The sequence below is a fragment of the Cervus canadensis genome, chromosome 16 (genome assembly GCF_019320065.1).
Source record: "Cervus canadensis isolate Bull #8, Minnesota chromosome 16, ASM1932006v1, whole genome shotgun sequence".
In the NCBI taxonomy this organism is placed as follows: Eukaryota; Metazoa; Chordata; class Mammalia; order Artiodactyla; family Cervidae; genus Cervus; species Cervus canadensis.
Genome location: NC_057401.1, coordinates 7,314,863 through 7,333,672, shown reverse-complemented (window position 1 = coordinate 7,333,672; position 18,810 = coordinate 7,314,863). Strand labels below are relative to the sequence as shown.

Here is an 18,810-nt window from a genome sequence, read left to right as displayed (position 1 = left end):
CTACCTGATATTTTAATAAGAGATTAAAGAGTAATACTTCTGGGCCACTGCTAGAGAGGGCATGTCGATAGGGTCACACAGGAAGCCCTTAGCATCTGTGATGGTCTGCACAATGGGGTGTCTGTTTTCAGCTCAGACACCAACCAGAGCAGTTACTTATCCTAACAGGGGGGGGGCAAAATGAGACTCTCATCACTGCAGTGTGGTAGACAACACGGAACAAAACACGGAGGTAGCGGGCAGGAAGAGCCCAGAGGAGGAGCACAGCCTCGTGACTCTTGAGTCTTGTGCGGAGACCTCCTGGAGGTCGTCCATAGTGACTGTGCTTTGAGGACGTCAGAGATGGAGGCCGAAAGCCAGGGAGCATGGGGACCGGTAGTCAGTAGACACTCAGTAAGTGCTGAAAAAGAGAATGAGTGAGTAAATGGGTGGATGAATGAGAGGAACAAGGAAGTGACACTCCCATCACCACCTGGAGTCATACAAGAATAGCTAGGCAACAGGAAAACCCCTCAGAATCAGAGAAAACCTTACCAGACCATAAGGGTACAGGGTTTCTGTCCTTTTCTTGATGAGAAAGTATTCACTCCTTTGGGGAATATTTTACCAAGTATCTGCTATGTATCTGATGTAGTTCTAGGCACTGGGGGAGTGAACAAAACATTCAAAGTCGCCCTTCTAGAGCTTACATTCTAGTAGAAGGAAACAGACAATACATGATAAATACATGATATGCTGGGTGATGTTAGATGGCACAGGAGGAAATAAGGCAGAGTGTAGGGGGTTGCTATTTGATACATGTAACGGTCAGCTTCTGTGATGACATTTGAGTAGAGAGTGGAAGAAGGTAAGGGAAGGAGCAAGTCTTCTGTGTATCCAGGAGGAAGGTACTCCTGAGAGAACAGCAGATGGGAATGGCCTGAGGCACAGGAGAGCCGGGCCGGCGTGGACAGTAGACCGAGTGGCAGACTTTAGAGAGGTTGGCTCGGGGTGGAGGAGGGGAGATTATGTAATTGTGATTTTTTTTTTTTTATAATAAGAAATAATATTTGGTCTTTAGCTACTTTTTGGGGGGGTGGGGGTCACAGAGCAGCTAAAATCCTCGGAAGGTTCCAAGTGCTGAGAATGATACGGGTGCTTTTGTTGTGTTGATGAGATGACTTTGGATCTAAGGATGGGGGCTGAAGATTGAGTTCAGTCAACAATGGCCAGAGATTTCATCAGTCATGTCTGTTTAGTGAAGCCTCCACCAAACCCCAGCAGGACTGCATTTGGGACACTTCCAGTTGGTGAACATGTGGCAGTACTGGGTGACTGGCCTGATGGGAGCGGGCACAGAAGCTCCGTACTCCTTCCCTATATCTCACCCTGTATATCCCTTCCCTCTGGCTATTCATGGGTTATATCCTTTTATGATAAACTGGCGATCTGGTAAGTAAAATGTGTGTTTGAGGGCCATGAGTCACTTTAGCAAATTGGTCAAGCCCCGGGAAGAAATTGTGGGAACCTTGGATTTACAGCCAGTTGATCAGAAGTATAGGTTACAACCTGAACTTGGAATTGGCATCTGAAATTTGTAGGGGTGGCTGTTTGTAGGATTGAACCCTCAGCCTTTGGAATCCGATGCTGTCTTTGGGTAGGCAGTGTCAGAGTTGAGTTGAGCTGTAGGACACTCAGCTTGTGTCCAAGAATCGCTTGAGTGTGTGGGAGCCTCCCCACCCTCAGGATGGGAATGGGGCCCCAGGCCAGTGTGGTGAGACTCTGTAGGTTGTGGTAAAGTTTGGCTCTAACTCAGAATGAGGTGGGAAGCCACTGGAAAATGTTGCGGAGGCAGAGCATGATTTGATTTACCCTGTGAAAGAAGTGCATGGCCTCTGCTGTGAAGACTAGGCCGTGGAGGACAGAGAAGCAAATGGAAGGTGACCAGTGAGGCAATGATACCTTGTAACAGTCTTGCCCAGAAGATGGTGGTGGTGCCCTGGGTAGTAGTGGAGTGAAGAGGAAAGGTCAGGCTCTGGGTCTGTAGGTTGTGAGAGAGAGCAGTGCAAGAGTTGTTATCTCCTGGGAGGAGCCGGTGTAGGAGGGAAAATGGTGAGTTGTGTTTCACACCTGTTGTGTTTGACAAGGCTGTTGTACAACTCGGTGGCGATACCGAGGAGACAGTTGTGTCCAGGGAAGAGAGCTGGGCTAGAGGTGGGAATTTGGGAGTGGTCGTCTTATCATGGCACGTGATGCTGTGCTGTCAGATGACCTGGAGAAGGAGTGCAGACAGAGAGAAGAGAGGTTCGAGGATTGGTCGTGGAGCCCTGCAGCTAGCCAAATCTAGACGATGGGGGAGACTGAGGAGGAAAGGCAGGAAGAAAGAGAGAGGGCAGAGGGGCTGTCCTCTGTACCAGAGGCTGCTGTAGGTCCCACAGGAGAGCTGACCTCCAGGTTCTGTAACGGGAAGGGCACGGGTTACGTGCAGTGCTGGGAATTGACCTTTAAATTGACCTTAAAAGCTTTACCTGCTCTTTTTGTGAGGGTTAGTCATTCTCAGTAAACTCTTTTGCTGTGTTCATAAGCTTCCAGGTTTAAAACAAAGCTGAATGAATGAATGAGTGAGAGAGAAAGACACACACAGGCGATGTGAACTGAGAGGCCCTGCTCTGCCCGGAGTGAGTCAGGCCAGGTCAGCAGCAGGTTTGTAGAAGCTGCCGTGGTCGGGTTTGTTTATGTCTGGGTGTGGGTCTCTTACGTAACCAGGCAAATAGGCCGTGCTTTCCCTTACTTCCTGCTAGGCCCTTCGCCTCTTGAGGGAGAGCTGGATTTCATTAGAAGTCAGGTTGCAGAGGCTGTAGACCAGTCAATGCCCTTAACTGTTTCCTGCCAGAGCGGGGACAGCTTCAGTGTCAGAGAGCAGGAATGCATCCGCCTTTCCTGCCACACCGGTTCTCCTTCTTGCTCCAGGTGAATGTATTTCCAGTCTCTCTCGTGTGTCACCTCAATAGAGCGCCTAGTATAGCAAGGAAGTGCTGATGAAAACTTCTGCTTCAGGGAGCCATCCCACAGATCACATTACAGAGCAGTGAGAATTCAGGGCAGCGGGGTGCGGGGCAGAGAAAGCTGGAGATCCCCTTGGAGTTACTGTTTATCCTCCAGGCATTCTGCAGGGAGAACCTGGCCCGAGTCCACTTCATCATGTTAGAACATCGTAGTTTCTGAAGTCTTCCCTTTGTTCTTCAGAAATGCTGTCTCTGATTGTCTGACTTGATGCTTTGTTCGTCCTGCTCTTATAATCTCTCCCATTTCGTAAGATCTCATCCTTAAATTGTTGGAGGTAAATTTTATGGGCAGGTTGGGTTTGTTTTTTGGTTACTGTGTTCAGGATGAACTTGGCAAAGTTTTTTAACGTGAGCTGAATCTGGAAATAAGAGTTAAAACATTTTAGGAGCTCTTCATGTAGTAAGCAGAATGTTTTGTGCATTCCAGTTGCCTTGGATTGGTTTTATATGTGTCAAGTTATAACCAAAGTTGAAATTGTTTTTTTTAAGAAGCAAAACTACAGGAGAGAATCAAAACTATATAACCCTTGTTTACTTTTCTAATAATAGCAAGCATTACTTTGTGTCAGGTTAAAATCCTTTGTTTCAGATTGTGTTCTAATCACTTAAATATTAAACCATTTAATACATACAGCAATTTGATGAGAGAGAGGTATCATCATCCCTATTTTATAGATCAGGTGATGGAGGTAGGAAGAGGTTAAGCAGCTTGCCCAGCATCACAGAGCTAATACATGGTGGAGTCGGACTGTGAATCCAAGCATTCCAAGGCCCTTGTTCTTAATGACTGCAGTGCACTGCTCTTGACTCATTTAAAATTGGCAGCTATTGGATGGGAATTGAGTTTTTGTTACTTTTAAACCATCTCTGAAATATGAGTTTACCAAATATTAAAAATTGATACTATCAGCAAAACTCTACAATTAGTTTTTTGCTAAGAAAAACTGTTTACAGAACAGCATTCATTTAGGACAAAGAGCTGATTTTTTTCTTGTAAATTATTTCTGTATGTTCATTGAAGAAAGACCTGAAGGACTTTTTTTTTTTTTTTTTGGCAGGGGGAGCAATAATTTTTCCCTTAATTCACTATTGAAGTGGTTACATATGGAAGTAATGAAATCATATATCTTGAAAATCTTGATAAGTTTTTTTTTTAATGAAACCATTGTAGGTTTTTCTTTGAACTGAAACTAGCAATAGAGCATTAATCACTTTAATATGAATATATGTAATGGATGTTTATTTGAAGATGTTGTATAAGACTCTTTTCTTTCCACAATAAATCTTATTCTGCTGGTCTGCAGCTCCTTATTTGTAGTGACTGGTGTTGAAGTTAATAAAAGAGTGGAAGTCTAGTAAGTCTGTGTCCTCTTTTGGGTTATTAGTCTGTATTCACTTCTAGGTCCTGTTATCTTTAGATATATCTTGGTAAGTGGAGGCTATTGATGCTTCAGGGAGTTATACTGCAAAGGATTTGGGGGTCAGTTTTATAAATAGTTGCAGTATGTGACCCAGAAAATCTGCATGGCAGGTTGTGGATGACAGATGGAGAGAGGAGGCAGATTTTCCCTTCTTGCTACTATTTTAAGGTTTTGTATAGTCATGCCCTCCCTCAACAAGGCTCACTGTCATTACCTGAGTGACAGGATGAGGACGCGGTCTAGGCCAGTTGTCCCAAGTGTAGGGTAAATCCTCTGGGCACTGTTGATCTTTGATATGGTGTCCCAACCCAACACTAGATGACTCTGAGTCACATAGTAAGGCAGGTATTTCCTTTTCCGTTTTCTTTTAACTGTCTGATTCAAGGAGGAGGTCAGTTGACACCATTGCCTCTTTAACATCTCCCAAATCTTTCAGGATCTCCCTTTAATGACAGAGAGCAGGCTCTGAAGATCCCCAACTTTGATAGGCAACTGTGTTTGGTCAGAATGTAGTTTCATTGTTCTGTGTTCCCTTGTTTTAGTATGTGTAATTCGCTTCTACTTTTGACAAGAAATACTGGCTTTCTGTTTACAGTGAGGATAAGGTTTTTCTATGAAAATTAGTTTTATTCAAAGGAAAATGATGAGTTAATCTAAAAACAAGAACTAGAGTACATAATAATAGGTGTTATGTAGACATGGCAAAATGGTGAATTTCATAGAGGAGTGGCAAAATTATGGGAAATATTGGTCTGATACCTGCTAAGGGCTTCCCTGGTGGCTCAGTGGTAAAGAATCTGCCTGCCAATGCAGGAGTTGTGGGTTTGATTCCTGGGTTGGGAAGATACCCTGGAAAAGGAAATGGCAACCCACTCTAGCATTCACCTGGGAAATCCCATGGACAAAGGAGCCTGGCGGGCTACAGTCCACGGGGTCGCAAAAGAGACAGACAGGACTTGGCGACTAAAGAACAATAACCAAAAAAAAAAAAAAAGAACAATAACCTCTGCTATGGTTAACTGTATAGAGATCTACATTTTCTTCTGTGTTTGTTTTGGAATTCAAAATGTTCAGGTCTTATTGGCAGAGAGCTATTATATATGATATGACTTGCATAGGAGACACCGAGGCAGTGTCATCATCAAGTACGACAATATTTCTGCAAGAAAATATATGAATGTACAGTGGGATAAATAGAGATAAATACATGGCCCCATGTGGTTCAGCTCAGGTCATGAAATATGTTTTTGAACCAAACTTAAGAAAAAATGTTTTGATTTTCAGAGATTTCTAGATTTCAGAATCACAGATAAGAGATTTTAGATCTGTCTTTGTAAACAAATTGCCTCATTTTCTAAAATACTGAATTATTATCGTTTTCTAAAATACCAAACTAATCATGTAAATAACAAATAATACATCAACTTGGTCCAAGTAGCTCTGCTATCTTTAAGTTTATTTTACTGCTGTGTATCACCTCTGTATACATTTTAATCTGCTGTATTGGGCCAGGTAGATTTGTTTGTGGAAGAAATGGTGAATCCAAGTGACTTTATACCTGTGTATACGAAAACAGAAGTAGTTCTTGGTCCTGCTCAGCCTTGAGATGTGAGGGTCAGTTTTGAACATAGGACTTGCTCTCTTGGATATCGGCTAAATGGCAATGCATTCACTGGCCCCAGACAATTTGGGGTAATATTTCATTTGGTTCTAAGTTTTTAATATAGAAAATCCATCAATTGTTTGCAACTGTTTAGTTGAGTGTAATGTTAGTTCTTAGATAGTCTAGTTATCAATGAAGTCTTAATTTACCATGATCAAAATATTTAAAATTGGTCATGACCAGCCTTCCCAGCCAACTATTTTCTAGTCTGTGAACTTAAGACACTGTAGAGCAGTTAAGCTGGATTAATTACAGCTCAGAGGGTCATGTTATTTATGATTGGTTTTCAAACATTCTGGAAAATGATAAATGAGCAAGTATTTTCTTCAGAACGCACTGAGATTTGTCAGATTCTCGATTTATACCCTTTAGAACATGCTTTTATTTTTTTTGTAATTAGCATGAAGATGTATAGTAATTGATCATAAAAATTATACTTAAGAAGTATTTATGGGTTTGCATGTTATATTGCAGCTATTTAAATAAATTGATAAAACAAGACACTGCAGACATGAAGTTTTGCTTTTACATTGTGTATTTCCTCAAGAAGCTTAATTAAATCTCACTTTACTGTTCTGTAGGGAAGAGGTATACTTAGATGTAGAATTTGAGGCCAGGGCCATTTGGCTCATACATATTTATATGTGAATTTTATATTGTCGTCCAGGATTATCCATGAAGAATAGAGTTGTTGTTTTTTTTACTTATGGTACATTAGTGCAACAGTTATTAATGTTTTTTCATTTCTCAAGTCACTCCCATGGGCTTACCTGGATTTTAAGTCATGACATAAATAAGACAGGTGGTAGGATTAGGGCCACTTCTGATGCAGCAGAGGCAACACTATCCCTTTTGTACCTATTAAAGAGACCTTACTGGAATGTCAGTGAGGATGACATTTGCTATGGCTGTAACTTTCAATCTACCTTATTAAAGTCATTTACAGGTATTAACAATCTACTGTTAGTATAATACACTATGATTAGTATTATTAACCTTGTACCTCACACTGAACATGGTAAAATCACCATTAATAATAACAAAACATCAAATATAACAGTGACAGTATTTATTGAGCAATTGCTAAGTACCAGGCATGTGTTAAGTGCTTTTCATGTCTGAACTCATTTAATCCTTATAACCGCACTATGAAGAAAGCATAGTAATTATCTGCTTTTTTATGGACGAGGACACTTTGTAAATGTATTTGGAGATCAAGTAAGTTAGCCAGAGTCACAAGAAATGAGGTATTCTGACTTGACAATGTTTTATTATCTTCAACTTTATCTTCCTCATATAGGGCTTCCCTCATAGCTCGGTTGGTAAAGAATCCGCCTGAAATGCAGAAGACCCCAGTTCGATCCCTGGGTCTCCTTCCCTGGAGAACGGAAAGGCTACCCACTCCAGCATTCTGGCCTGGAGAATTCCATGGACTGTATAGTCCATGGGGTCGCAAAGAGTAGGACACGACTGAGCGACTTTCACTCTTTTTATCTTCCTCACAAATACAGTAACATCTCAACTCTCTGGGACTCAACTTTTTTGACTGCCTGGAACAAACCTGAGAACATGGGAAGCAAGCAAAAACATTTCTTTAGTAAACATAGAAATAAAACTCTCTCTGTATGAGATTATACATATTCAGCAGGGAATGAACGGCTAGACTGTGTCCTATCCAGGGTCCTTTCGGAAAGGGTCTGGAGCCTGACTATTTCAGTGGAATCTGAAGCTTCCAGTATGATCACTAATGCTTCCATGCTATAAAGTGAAATGAGTTTTAGTTTAATGTTAAGAATTGAAGACCAAAACCCCAATTGATTCTTAAGAAAATCTTTCTTGGTTGGAAAAATAGTGTTTGAAATGGGCACATATTTCTTTATCTGAAATGACTCATTCTTTACAAAACTTTTAGGTAACAGAGAGTTTGGGTGTAAAGAGAAAATGCTTGCATTGTTGATTTTTGTTATGTGAAGACAGCAAAATGCCATCTTGATTTTTTTCTTGTGGTTTGGTTAAGACGGTAAAGCTCGAATGTAAAATAAATTCCTTCTATTTATTTGCCCTGTTTTCATTTTTCCTCTAGATCGTTCCTTTGATGCCCTCAAAAAATCCAAGCACCCCCCAACATTTCTTGCAGCTGGTCAGCTCTCTGACATGCTGAATGGTGGTGATGAAGTCTATGCTAACTGCATGGTGATTGATCAGGTGAGGTATGAGTGCTGTCGCTAGGGGGATCTGTCGTCTTTTAAAAACGTGCGCGTGTCAGAATAGGCTTGTGCATTGTAATCTCAGAAAATTCCAGCCTAAGAGCAGCCCAGGGTGATGTTGCCGTGGAGTCTCGTCATACGATCACTTAACGTAGGTCCTTCCTTGAGAACCCAGCACACCTTACCCTCCACCGAGAAGCACCGTGGGTGGGGTCTTAGGACACTGGCAAGGAGGAGAATGTGGGAACTTATCCGTGGGGCCAAAACAGGAAATGACATTTGGGAGGCCAGCTTCTTCTCTGACCTGATTATGTAATATTTGTATTCAAATCCAGCAGACACTAATGAGTGAGAGCGTGAAGCCAGCCCTATGTGAGACTGTCACATAAATTACTTGCTTGATCCTCACAACACACCTATTAGTGTGTGATTAGGATACAGAGCTTTAGTATTAAAACAGAATGGTGTCATGTTGCAGGGAGGCTGGAACCCTTTAGAATTCTCCACCCATTCCCTGATAGAGATTTGTGAGTTAAAACTCATAGAGACAGATGGCTTGGATGTATATCTACTTAGGGATTTATTCTTTGTCCTTTCCTGTAGCTTGGTGATCCTCACATTGTAATATTTTAAAAATTAAAGTATAGTTATAGATCTGAAAATTTCTGCATGCCCTAATTTATGGGAAATTTAAGGGATTCTCAAGAGTAATTTTGATAGCACATAATTTCTGCCTTATTTCCTGGTTTTAAAACCTGATCTCCACATAAGAGGCTTTATGTATATGCTCATTGAACAGTGATCTATTTTGTCCTTTTTGGGTGGTTGTTGTTAGTATACATATATTGTATACTATATTGTTAGTATATATATATTGTATACTATATTGTTAGTATTCATATATTGTATACTATATTGTTAGTATTCATATATTGTACCCTATTGTATCTATTACTTATAGATATTTTCTCTGATGTAAACTTTTTTATTTTCTGTCTAGTGGATGCTAATTTCTGCCCATTGGTTGAATGTCTCTTTCCTTTGGTTATGAGAAATTGTTACATTAAGTGCATAGTATAAATGGCATAGATTAGAATGATATTCAAAATGACAGAACAACCAAAAAATCAGAATGGACGTCAGCTCTCAATAACGAGTGTATTTCTTTTGGTGTAAAGCAGCTGAATGTCAGCCCCAGTTCTAGAAATCTAGACACAGAGGTTAGGACAAAGTGGGAGGTCTGGGGACGTTCTTTTAAGCTGCAAGGTGACTGGACTTCCTGGGCTATAGCAACATTCCGATTTTCACGGTTTTATTCTGTTGCCACACTTTCTCAGTGTTTAAATACATGTGTCATTGCTTTTTCATTCTGTTCCTCGGTGAACATTGCAGTACTTCCATTGACCTCCAGGAGCTAAAATTGTACTCGACTCAACATTTGTGGGGGCAAACTGTGTCTTTGTATGTTGTAAGATACACTAAAAATGGAAAACTTTCCAAACCAAAAATGAGGTTAGGATATAACTTCTGTTTGGAAGCACTTTGAGTGAGAGAAGTTTTGCTTTAATAATGTGAAGCATACATCTAAAGAGAATTCAAACAGCCTGATTGATACACTGAAATGAAGTAGAAGATTGCTGAATTTGTGCAGTGAAACAAAAATCAAAATCTGGCTACAAGTCACAAAGTTTCTTATATCGGTGTAGCGTAGTTTGTAGTATAATTACATCATTTGTTTTACTGTTCCTATGTAGATTTGAATAGTAAGGACAACATAAGGAGTCCAAATTCTGCATACTGAAAATAATTTCTAGCAATATCTGGAAAGAATCTTACTTAATTTTCTTCATCTCCCTCAATCTGGCATGGAAACCTAAAAAGACTGCTAGCTTATTTACGTACTGTTTCCCATGAATTTTCAAGGTTATCAACCTGCCTGATGAGGAAACTCACGTGATATAAACTACTTTGAAAATTATCATATTAATTACTTTGAAAAAAATTTATTTGGACATTATTTCAAGTCTGCATAGTTCAGTACAAAGAATTCTTATATACTCTTAATCAAAAAATTTCCAAACTTTACCATATTTTACTTCATTATTCTGAGTATGTATTTGTATATGTATATGTGTACTTGTAAGTGATTAAGACATGTATACAAATATTAACTTGTTTGAGAGTAAATATGATGCCCTTTTACTCAGTCTTTCATGGTGTATTTTCCTAAAAGTATGGATATTCTCTTACTTAAGCCACATAGTTACCAAAATCAGGAAATCATCATTGACACACTACTATTAGCTGTTTACAGACATTATTCAATTTTAGCCAATTGTTCCAGTAATGTTCTTTGTAGCAAAAGAAAATTCCATAGCATGTCTTGCATTTAGGTGTTGTGTCTTCTTTAATCTGGGACAGTTACTTAGTCTTTGTCTTTTATGATAATTTTGAAGAATACATTCCAGATTGTTTTTGGTGCTGCTCCCTTTGTTTTTACTGTTTTCTCGCTCAGAAGTTTTGATGACCACCACTTCAGATCACCAGTACTTCCTTAGGGCAAGTGTTTTTATCCACTGGTACTTAAAAAAAAAAAAAGGTTATTTATTTGGCTACCTTGGGCCTTAGCTGGATCATGTGAGATCCCCTTGTGGCGCACAGTCTCTAGAGACATGGGCTCTGGTAGTTGCAGGGCCTGGGCTTAGTTGCTCAGCAGCTTGTGGGATCTTAGCTTCCTAACTGGGGATTGAACCTGTGTTCCCCTGCACTGGAGTCATAACCGCTGAACCACCAGGGAGGTCCCCAACTGGGACTGTTTGTTCACACCGTCCAGTGGAGGTGGTACTTTCTCTTCCTGGTGAAAATTTTAGATCAGTCTTTGGCCCTCTGCTGACTCCCTCCCATGCAGACTTTTCCAGACTGCCCTTACCCTAACGCAAAGGCTCATGGCAAGAGTATGACAGGTTGCTGGCTGAGATTTGATGTTAGTATTTACAGGTAATTTAAAGTTTGGGGTATTTTCTGTCTTCTATTTATACTAAACCCATAGATCTTAGTAGCTTTATTTGGTCTTTTTGTTTGAGAGACTCAGATTTATGTGACTGCCAATAACTTGGTTTCCCAGGTTCCTACAAACTATTTTGTAAGCTAAAATGCCTACTGTTTAGTTTTTGTCTCAAGTATTTAAAACATTTCCCCTCATTTTGGGTGAGTGGTTCATAAAATGTTAAAATCACAGTCAGTTTCTGGTTTTGTAACACAGTTCATAAAACACTTGGTTGTCTTCCTTTTGTGAATTATGGGAGAGCAGGAAGTACACAAAAGTATATCATGTAAGAATTCTTTTGCTTATATAAAGAAACACAAGAACAAACAAACCAAAAAAGATAAATAAGTTGGAGGGTCTTTACATTGTGAAAACTGTATTCTTTGCTCAGCCAATCTTTCCTGCTTTTGCTCACAAAATATTTTTCTTTCAACTACCAGGTTGGTGATTTGGACATTAACTATATTAATATAGAGGGACTCCCTGCAAATACCTGTCTTGAATCTATGGGTTCTTCTTTGGGGCCTGCGAGCAGCAAACGCATCCTTCCTACTGAAGCCAGCGCTGGCACATACCCTCCAAATAAGAACACAGAAGTGACGTCACACACGGAAACCCCAGCGTCTTTCATATCATCATCTAGTTCATATGCTTCCAATTTGAATCTTTCTTTTGGTCTTCGTGGATTTGAAAAGGAGCAAAGTCATCTAAAGAAAAGAAGGTAAAGTACCACATTTTAGAGAGAAAATGTAGAAAATCAAAGAACTTTGTAGCTGGACATGGAAAATTCTATTTTCTTATTGTTATTGCCCCCACCATTTTTATTTCTACATCAAAATTTGCCTCCTTTTAGGTTCTTCTATTTCATGACTTGAAAGTAAGATACATAAGAAAACTGACAAAAAATAGAGGAAAACCACAATGAGATACCATTTAATACTTACTAGATAAGCAAAAATTTTATAAAGTGTAATAATACCATATTTTGGTGAAAATGCGTAGGATAGAAACTCCTGTATACAGTTGATATGAGTGAAAATTGTATAATAACTTTGGAAAATATTTTGGCATTTTCTTGTAAGGTTGGATGTTCATATATATTATGACCTAGCAGTGTTACTTCTGTGTCCTAAGAGACATGTATAAGACTATTTATTGCAGTAGGAAATAACCCAAATGGTAGGGGATGAAAAGATAAATTGCACTCTAGTTACATAATGGGATACTGTACGGTAGTAACCATGAATTAACTGTGACTACATCTGCTTGCACAATCATGTGCAACTTAGAAACATGAAGTAGAACAAAAAAGGGAGCCACAGAATATTTCAGTCAGATTTCACGTTTATAAAATGCAAAAACAATCTGTTACTGTAGGGCATGTGTAATGTGCTTAAGCAATAAGGAAAAACAAATGAGAATGAAGAGGATAAAAATCCTCAAATTTAAGATACTTGTTTCATTGAGTGGGCATTGTAGGGAAAGGATAAAACCACAGTGTGGCCAATGTTTGTTTCAAGTTGAGTGGGCTGATGGGTGTTTATTTTTAATTTTTTATTGGAGTATAATTGTTTTTGCAGTGTTGTTAGTTTCTGCTGTACAGCAATGTGAATCAGTTATGTGTACACACATCCCCTCCCTCTTGGACCTCCCTCCACTTCCCCACCATCCTACCCATCTAGGTCATCAAAAAGCAGCAAATTGAGGTGTTTGTTTTATTTTTATGCTCTGTAACTTATAGTTACCTTACATATAATTTCTTGTATATGTAAAAATGTCCCAAGAACAATAGTTTTATTGTATATGATATGATTGTACATATTTATATATGTGTGTGTGTGCATGTGTGTGAGACCCTGTATCTTTGTATTTGCTTCTTATCCATTCATCCTTTAGTCTATTTTCTTTAGGGAATAGGCCCATTTTTACTGATTTCATTTTATCCTAGGGCTTCCCTGGTGGCTCAGATGGTAAAGAATCTGCCTGCAATGTGGGAGACCTGGGTTCGAGCCCTGGGTTGGAAAGATCCCCTGGAGAGGAGCCTGATGGGCTATAATCCATAGGGTTGCAGAGTTGGACACAACTGAGCGACTAAGCATGTATTACTTTCTTTAGGTAGTGAGAATGAAGAGGATTCTTCATGAGAGTGACAAACGAGAGTGAAGAAGATAAAAATTCCCAAATTTAAGATAACTGTTAAATTGAGTGGGCATTGTAGGGAAGGACTAAAACAATGGTGTGGGCACTGTTTGTTTCAAGTTGAGCCTTATATATCCAGTTTTACACATAAGATTATGAATCAAAATGACAATAAAGTGAACACACATATGAGTACATGTAAATATGTACCTGAATGAATATTCGGCAGAGACGTAGTTGATCAGAAAGGGGTGAAAGGAAGGGTAAGCAGCAGTCACTGGGTGCTGATCACTGGGTTGTACTGATAAACAACAGCTTGAGGTTAGAAACCTTTAACAGGTATTGGTACCAAGAATGATGTCTACTGCATAGATAATAAAAGATCTTCTCTAGATTTTTATTGTGTGAATTATAGTTTTAAAGATACTTCTGTGGTCGTGGCTGCAAATTAAACTGATGGGACATTTTGGGCTCTGCTTTGACACAAGAGACAAGGAAAATGACCAAATTTGAAGTCTGTTTCTGGTTCTGTTTCAAAATCAAGATGATGTGTTGTTATTAAAATTTTAGCTCCAGAAGTATAACAGCCAAAGAAAAACTACATTTTAAAAATGCATTATGCATTAACATGCCTATGGGAGTTCTCAGCCTCAAAGCTTGAGTGGTTTAAAATGGAGATGGAATGGAAGGAACTGGGAAGGTGCAAGGTCAAATTCTTGCCTTTTAATTTTATGGTTATCAAAGTTAAATGAGGAAAGGAAAGCAGTAGGTTCGCAGCATCACCACCTGCTTCTGAAATGGAATTTTCATAGGAATCATTTTTTTAAGTCTCTAAAAGTGATAATTGAACAGGAGATGTTTGGAACCTCGCTTTACTCGTGCCTGACCCATTTCTTGACACCAGCTCCAGAATGAGATCGTCACATCTTTCCTTGTCTTAGCGTCCTTCCACCCTCCTGACTTGTCCAGGGGTGAAGGAAAGAAAGCCATGCTGCATTTTTCACGTGTAAATTGCCCCAGAGCCTGCCCGCTCTCCACTAAACAGCTCAGTGGCTCTGTTTTGTATGTGTTTTTAATATTTGAAGGGTAACAATTTGGGCCTTGTAATATTCAAACCCAGGTCTCCTGCAATGCAGGCAGATTCTTTACCATCTGAGCCACCGGGGAAGCCCAGTAATTATATTTACAAAACAGAAACAATGAAGATAGTACTAATTTGAAATGACTCTTGTTAGGTTGAAATGTTCATTTGGGGAAACATAAAATCTTATTCAGGATGAGGGGAGAGGAAAAAATGACAAAAATCACTTAAGTATGAATTTTGTTAGGTATTGAATGAGAGCCCCTTGTAGCTGACACCAAGAGAGAATCTGAATTCAGGGAGATGGAGAGTCATGGCTGTCTTACTTGATGGCTTAGTTGTTTATTTGCTTTTTGCCGCAGTTCCAGCCTTGATGCCCTGGATGCTGACAGTGAAGGAGAGGGCCATTCGGAGCAGTTGCACAATTGCTACACTCCAGCGTGTCAGAGTTCCTCGAGAGCTGGCATTACTAGTGGGGATGAATTGGACTCTTTTGAGACCAACACTGAACCAGATTTTAATATCTCCAGGACGGAATCATTTTCTTTATCAAGTAACCTGCAGCTGAAGGTATTCTTATTACTATTCATTTGGTTTATTAAAAGCCTGGAAAGTATCTTGTCTAAATCTGCTCATCTCTGAAAGACAAATTATGTTTATGGTGACACGTGTGAATGTTTTTTTTAATTGAAGACCCATGAACTTCATGTCTGTCTTTTTACTCTCTCACATTCTAATGTGCATAGTCCTTACGTACAATGGCTGATTTGTTTTCATGAATCCCCACCAATGCAGATCATCTTTCATGTTTTTGGAAAATTTTACCATTTTATACAGTGTTTTCTGCCATCATCCCTTAAGCAATGGGAGAAAGGCTGGTAGTATGAAGTGAGTTTAAATGATCAAGCTTGGTGCTGGTGATGAGGTAAGTAATATTGCCAAGGCAGAGGTAACATTTGTTGAGCTGCATGAATACCATAGTCTGGAATACCATAGACTCTTAGTTTTTCCACAGGAGACAGCTTTTGTGTCTTTTTTCACATTGGAATTTCATTTCATTGTGGTTTCTTGAAATGACTAAACTCTTCCAGTCTTACAGGGAAGCCCTTTTCTGTTTGGACCTATGTTTCTTTTTTATTTTTATTGTCCACTTGTTTTCTTTTTAAACGGAGTTTACTCTGTAAATGCAATGTGTTTGAGTAAAACTCTATTGAGTAAAACAATGTGTTTATAGCAAAACTATAAAACGATGTGTGCTGTGCCTTAACATCTCTTATCTCAAACATATGATGGTTATGATTATGTTTTATTTTTATACTATTCTCTACAATATGTAAAACATGCTTCATGTATGTACAAAATACATAATCTCATAACTCACCTAGGATATAAAGTGCTATTTTTATTTTAACTTTTGATCTGTTAAAGTTCTGCAGAGGTTAGATGTCCACATTGCCCAAAGCTTGGTGACAGAGTCAGAGCTCAAATCTAGGCCTTCTGACCCCAGAATCTGAATCCTTTACCCTCAGCTCTGAGGTCTGTGGAGCTGTCGTCATCTTCTGAAACTAAAGATCATGTGATATTTCTGGATAATAAAAATTAGATATGGTTGTTCATGTTGCTGTTTCTCAAACTTGTAATTTGAATGGAACTGTGAAAAACTCATCATTATTTAGAAGAAAAAGTAGTTCTCTGTGAAACAGTTCTATACTGTTCACTTTTAAGAAGAATCTGTCCTATAAATTATGGCTTGCCTTGCCTTTGTAATTACCCTGTATAACTTTTTGCCAAGGAATTCTGGATAATTTTCGAATTCCTATTGTTAGGAAAAATGATTACCATGCATGACTTCAATGCAGAGGATGGCACTTGGCTAAGGCCCTTTGTGGCCAACTCACTGTTAGGGGAAAACTTAGGTTGGCATTTTGGACCTCCAGGCCCACTGGGTCTTTCCTAATAAGAAAGTCATGGAGCCATGGCTCAAGGCCATTCAAAGCAAGGTCAGGCTTCTATTTTCAACTTTCCTCCAGGCTCTTTAACTAAACCACGAGCCTAAGGCAACTATATGCTTTTACTTATGGAGAACAAAAGGAAATAGTGCTTCTCAAGGGCTGTTGCTGATGCCTTAATTTTAGTAACACATTTTGCAGCACTTTCTTTTACCTCTAACCAATAGGAAGTGGGCATCAGTCCTAAGTCCACATGGCCTCTGTTGGATGGGTTTGGGTACCATAAATGGCTTTAGTGACATTCTGTTGCACATTCATGTAAGATCTCTAGAACATGTAAGAAAAACATGTTTTTATTATCTTGCCTTCTTGCACTTTCACATATGTTGGCAATATAATGATAGAAATAATAGGTTGTTGGGCAAGCAGGAAGAAAACAGCAGGTCATTTTAAAGGGATAAAGTTAAACTATATAAACCAGTGATAATTCAAACAAAATCCCAGGAAGTGCTGGATGGAAGATCTGTTGAAAGATGAGCAAAGACTAGAAGGATTTGTATAATGCTCCGATGTATTCTTTTTTGGAGGCTGCAGCTAGTATTACAAATAGCCTTTGTGTGTTAGTCACTCAGTCACGTCTGACTCTGCGATCTCATGGACTGTAGCCTGCCAGGCTCCTCTGTCTGTGGAATTCTTCAGGCAAGAATACTGGAGTGGGTAGTCATTCTCTTCTCCAGGGGATCTTCCCAACCCAGGGATCAAACCTTGGTTGCCTGCATTGCAGGCAGATTCTTTGCCATATGAGCTTACCAGGGAAGTCCTCAGGAAATAGCCATTAGGAATTTTTAAAAACATAATTTTAGGTGACTGTTTCTCTACCTTCTAATAATTGTTATGTTTATAGATATCAGTTCATCTGGAATTTTGCTTAAATGCTACAGTTTAAAATTATAAAAATAAATGACAACTCAGGCCAAAAAAAGTCAGACTTATTGAATATGCAGAGAAAACCATGTGACTTAATCTTTCATTTTTAACCAACATGGTTAGAATATTATACTTGTATCCTAAGTATATACTTAAGTATATCCTATATACTTGTCTAAGGTATATAGGAACTATTCCCGCAGCTCAAGTTTACTAAAGCATTCAAAAGAAAATAGCATTTTTTAAAGTTGTGAGTGAGAGACAAACAGAAACAAATCATTAATAAGATTACATCAGAAATATTCAAGTTGAATCTTTTTGTAAAGATCCTGATTTAGTAACGTTGATGATGAGTGCATACTTTCAAGTCTTCTATAGAATTTTTTAAAAAGCTTTGTTATGATTTCTTTCAGGAATCATTGTTTTCTGGAATCCGTTCACGTTCGTATTCCTGCTCATCACCCAAAATTTCTTTAGGAAAAACTCGATTGATCCGTGATTTTACAGTGTGTAATTCAGTTGAAGGTAAGCATTATTTACCATTTGGCTGTGAAAGCATTCTTTTCCAGAGTGGATTTTCAGTTAGTAAAAGTACATAAAATATATAAGAGGAGCAGGAAAGTATTCTAAATTTCATTTTCACTATTGAGTTTTCTAAACTTAGCAAAACCCTCAGCTCACTGGATATCACATAAAGCATAAATTTTATTTTGATGAAATCACAAATATGTACACATCTCTCTGCTGCCTTATTTTTTTAATAAAATGTTTTCCTCAAGGGCAGTGTAAACTAGAATTTATTCTAGGTTCCTTATTGTGAGGGCTTTAGAGAATTTTATTTAAGTAAATTAGTGCTGAAATAACCCAACTCCCCAGAGGCAAAGCATTGCAAAATTGATTATCTTCATTTCTTTATTTAATAAGGAACTTTAGCAAGTCAAAATAATAGAACATACTTGAAACACCAATAGGTGTATCTCAAACAGTATTTTTTGTGGCCCATGTAAACAATTGTAGATAAACTTTTATACAATCAAATTTTAATTAAAATACAGTATACCTACAGAGAATTGATGCTTTTGAACTGTGGTGTTGGAGAAGACTCTTGAGAGTCCCTTGGACTGCAAGGAGATCCAACCAGTCTATCCTAAAGGAAATCAGTCCTTAATATTCATTGGAAGGACTGATCCTGAAGCTGAAATTCCAATATTTTGGCCACCTGATGCAAAGAACTGAGTCATTGGAAAAGACCCTGATGCTGGGAAAGATCGAAGGTTGGAGAAGAGGACGACAGGATGAGATGGTTTGATGGCATCACTGACTCGGTGGACAT

The 18,810-nt window shown here is 38.9% G+C and overlaps 1 protein-coding gene across 7 annotated transcripts in view; it reads left to right on the top strand.

Moving 5' to 3' along the window:
* Nucleotides 1-18,810, top strand: part of ARHGEF28 (Rho guanine nucleotide exchange factor 28) — a 326,249-nt gene that overhangs the window by 211,580 nt on the left and 95,859 nt on the right. For all 7 annotated transcript variants that reach the window (XM_043488559.1, XM_043488558.1, XM_043488553.1 and 4 more), the window contains 4 exons: nucleotides 8,212-8,333; nucleotides 11,822-12,102; nucleotides 14,964-15,171; nucleotides 17,891-18,002. In XM_043488559.1, coding sequence (XP_043344494.1) covers nucleotides 8,212-8,333; nucleotides 11,822-12,102; nucleotides 14,964-15,171; nucleotides 17,891-18,002 — 723 coding nt within the window. The remainder of the gene's footprint in view (nucleotides 1-8,211; nucleotides 8,334-11,821; nucleotides 12,103-14,963; nucleotides 15,172-17,890; nucleotides 18,003-18,810) is intronic.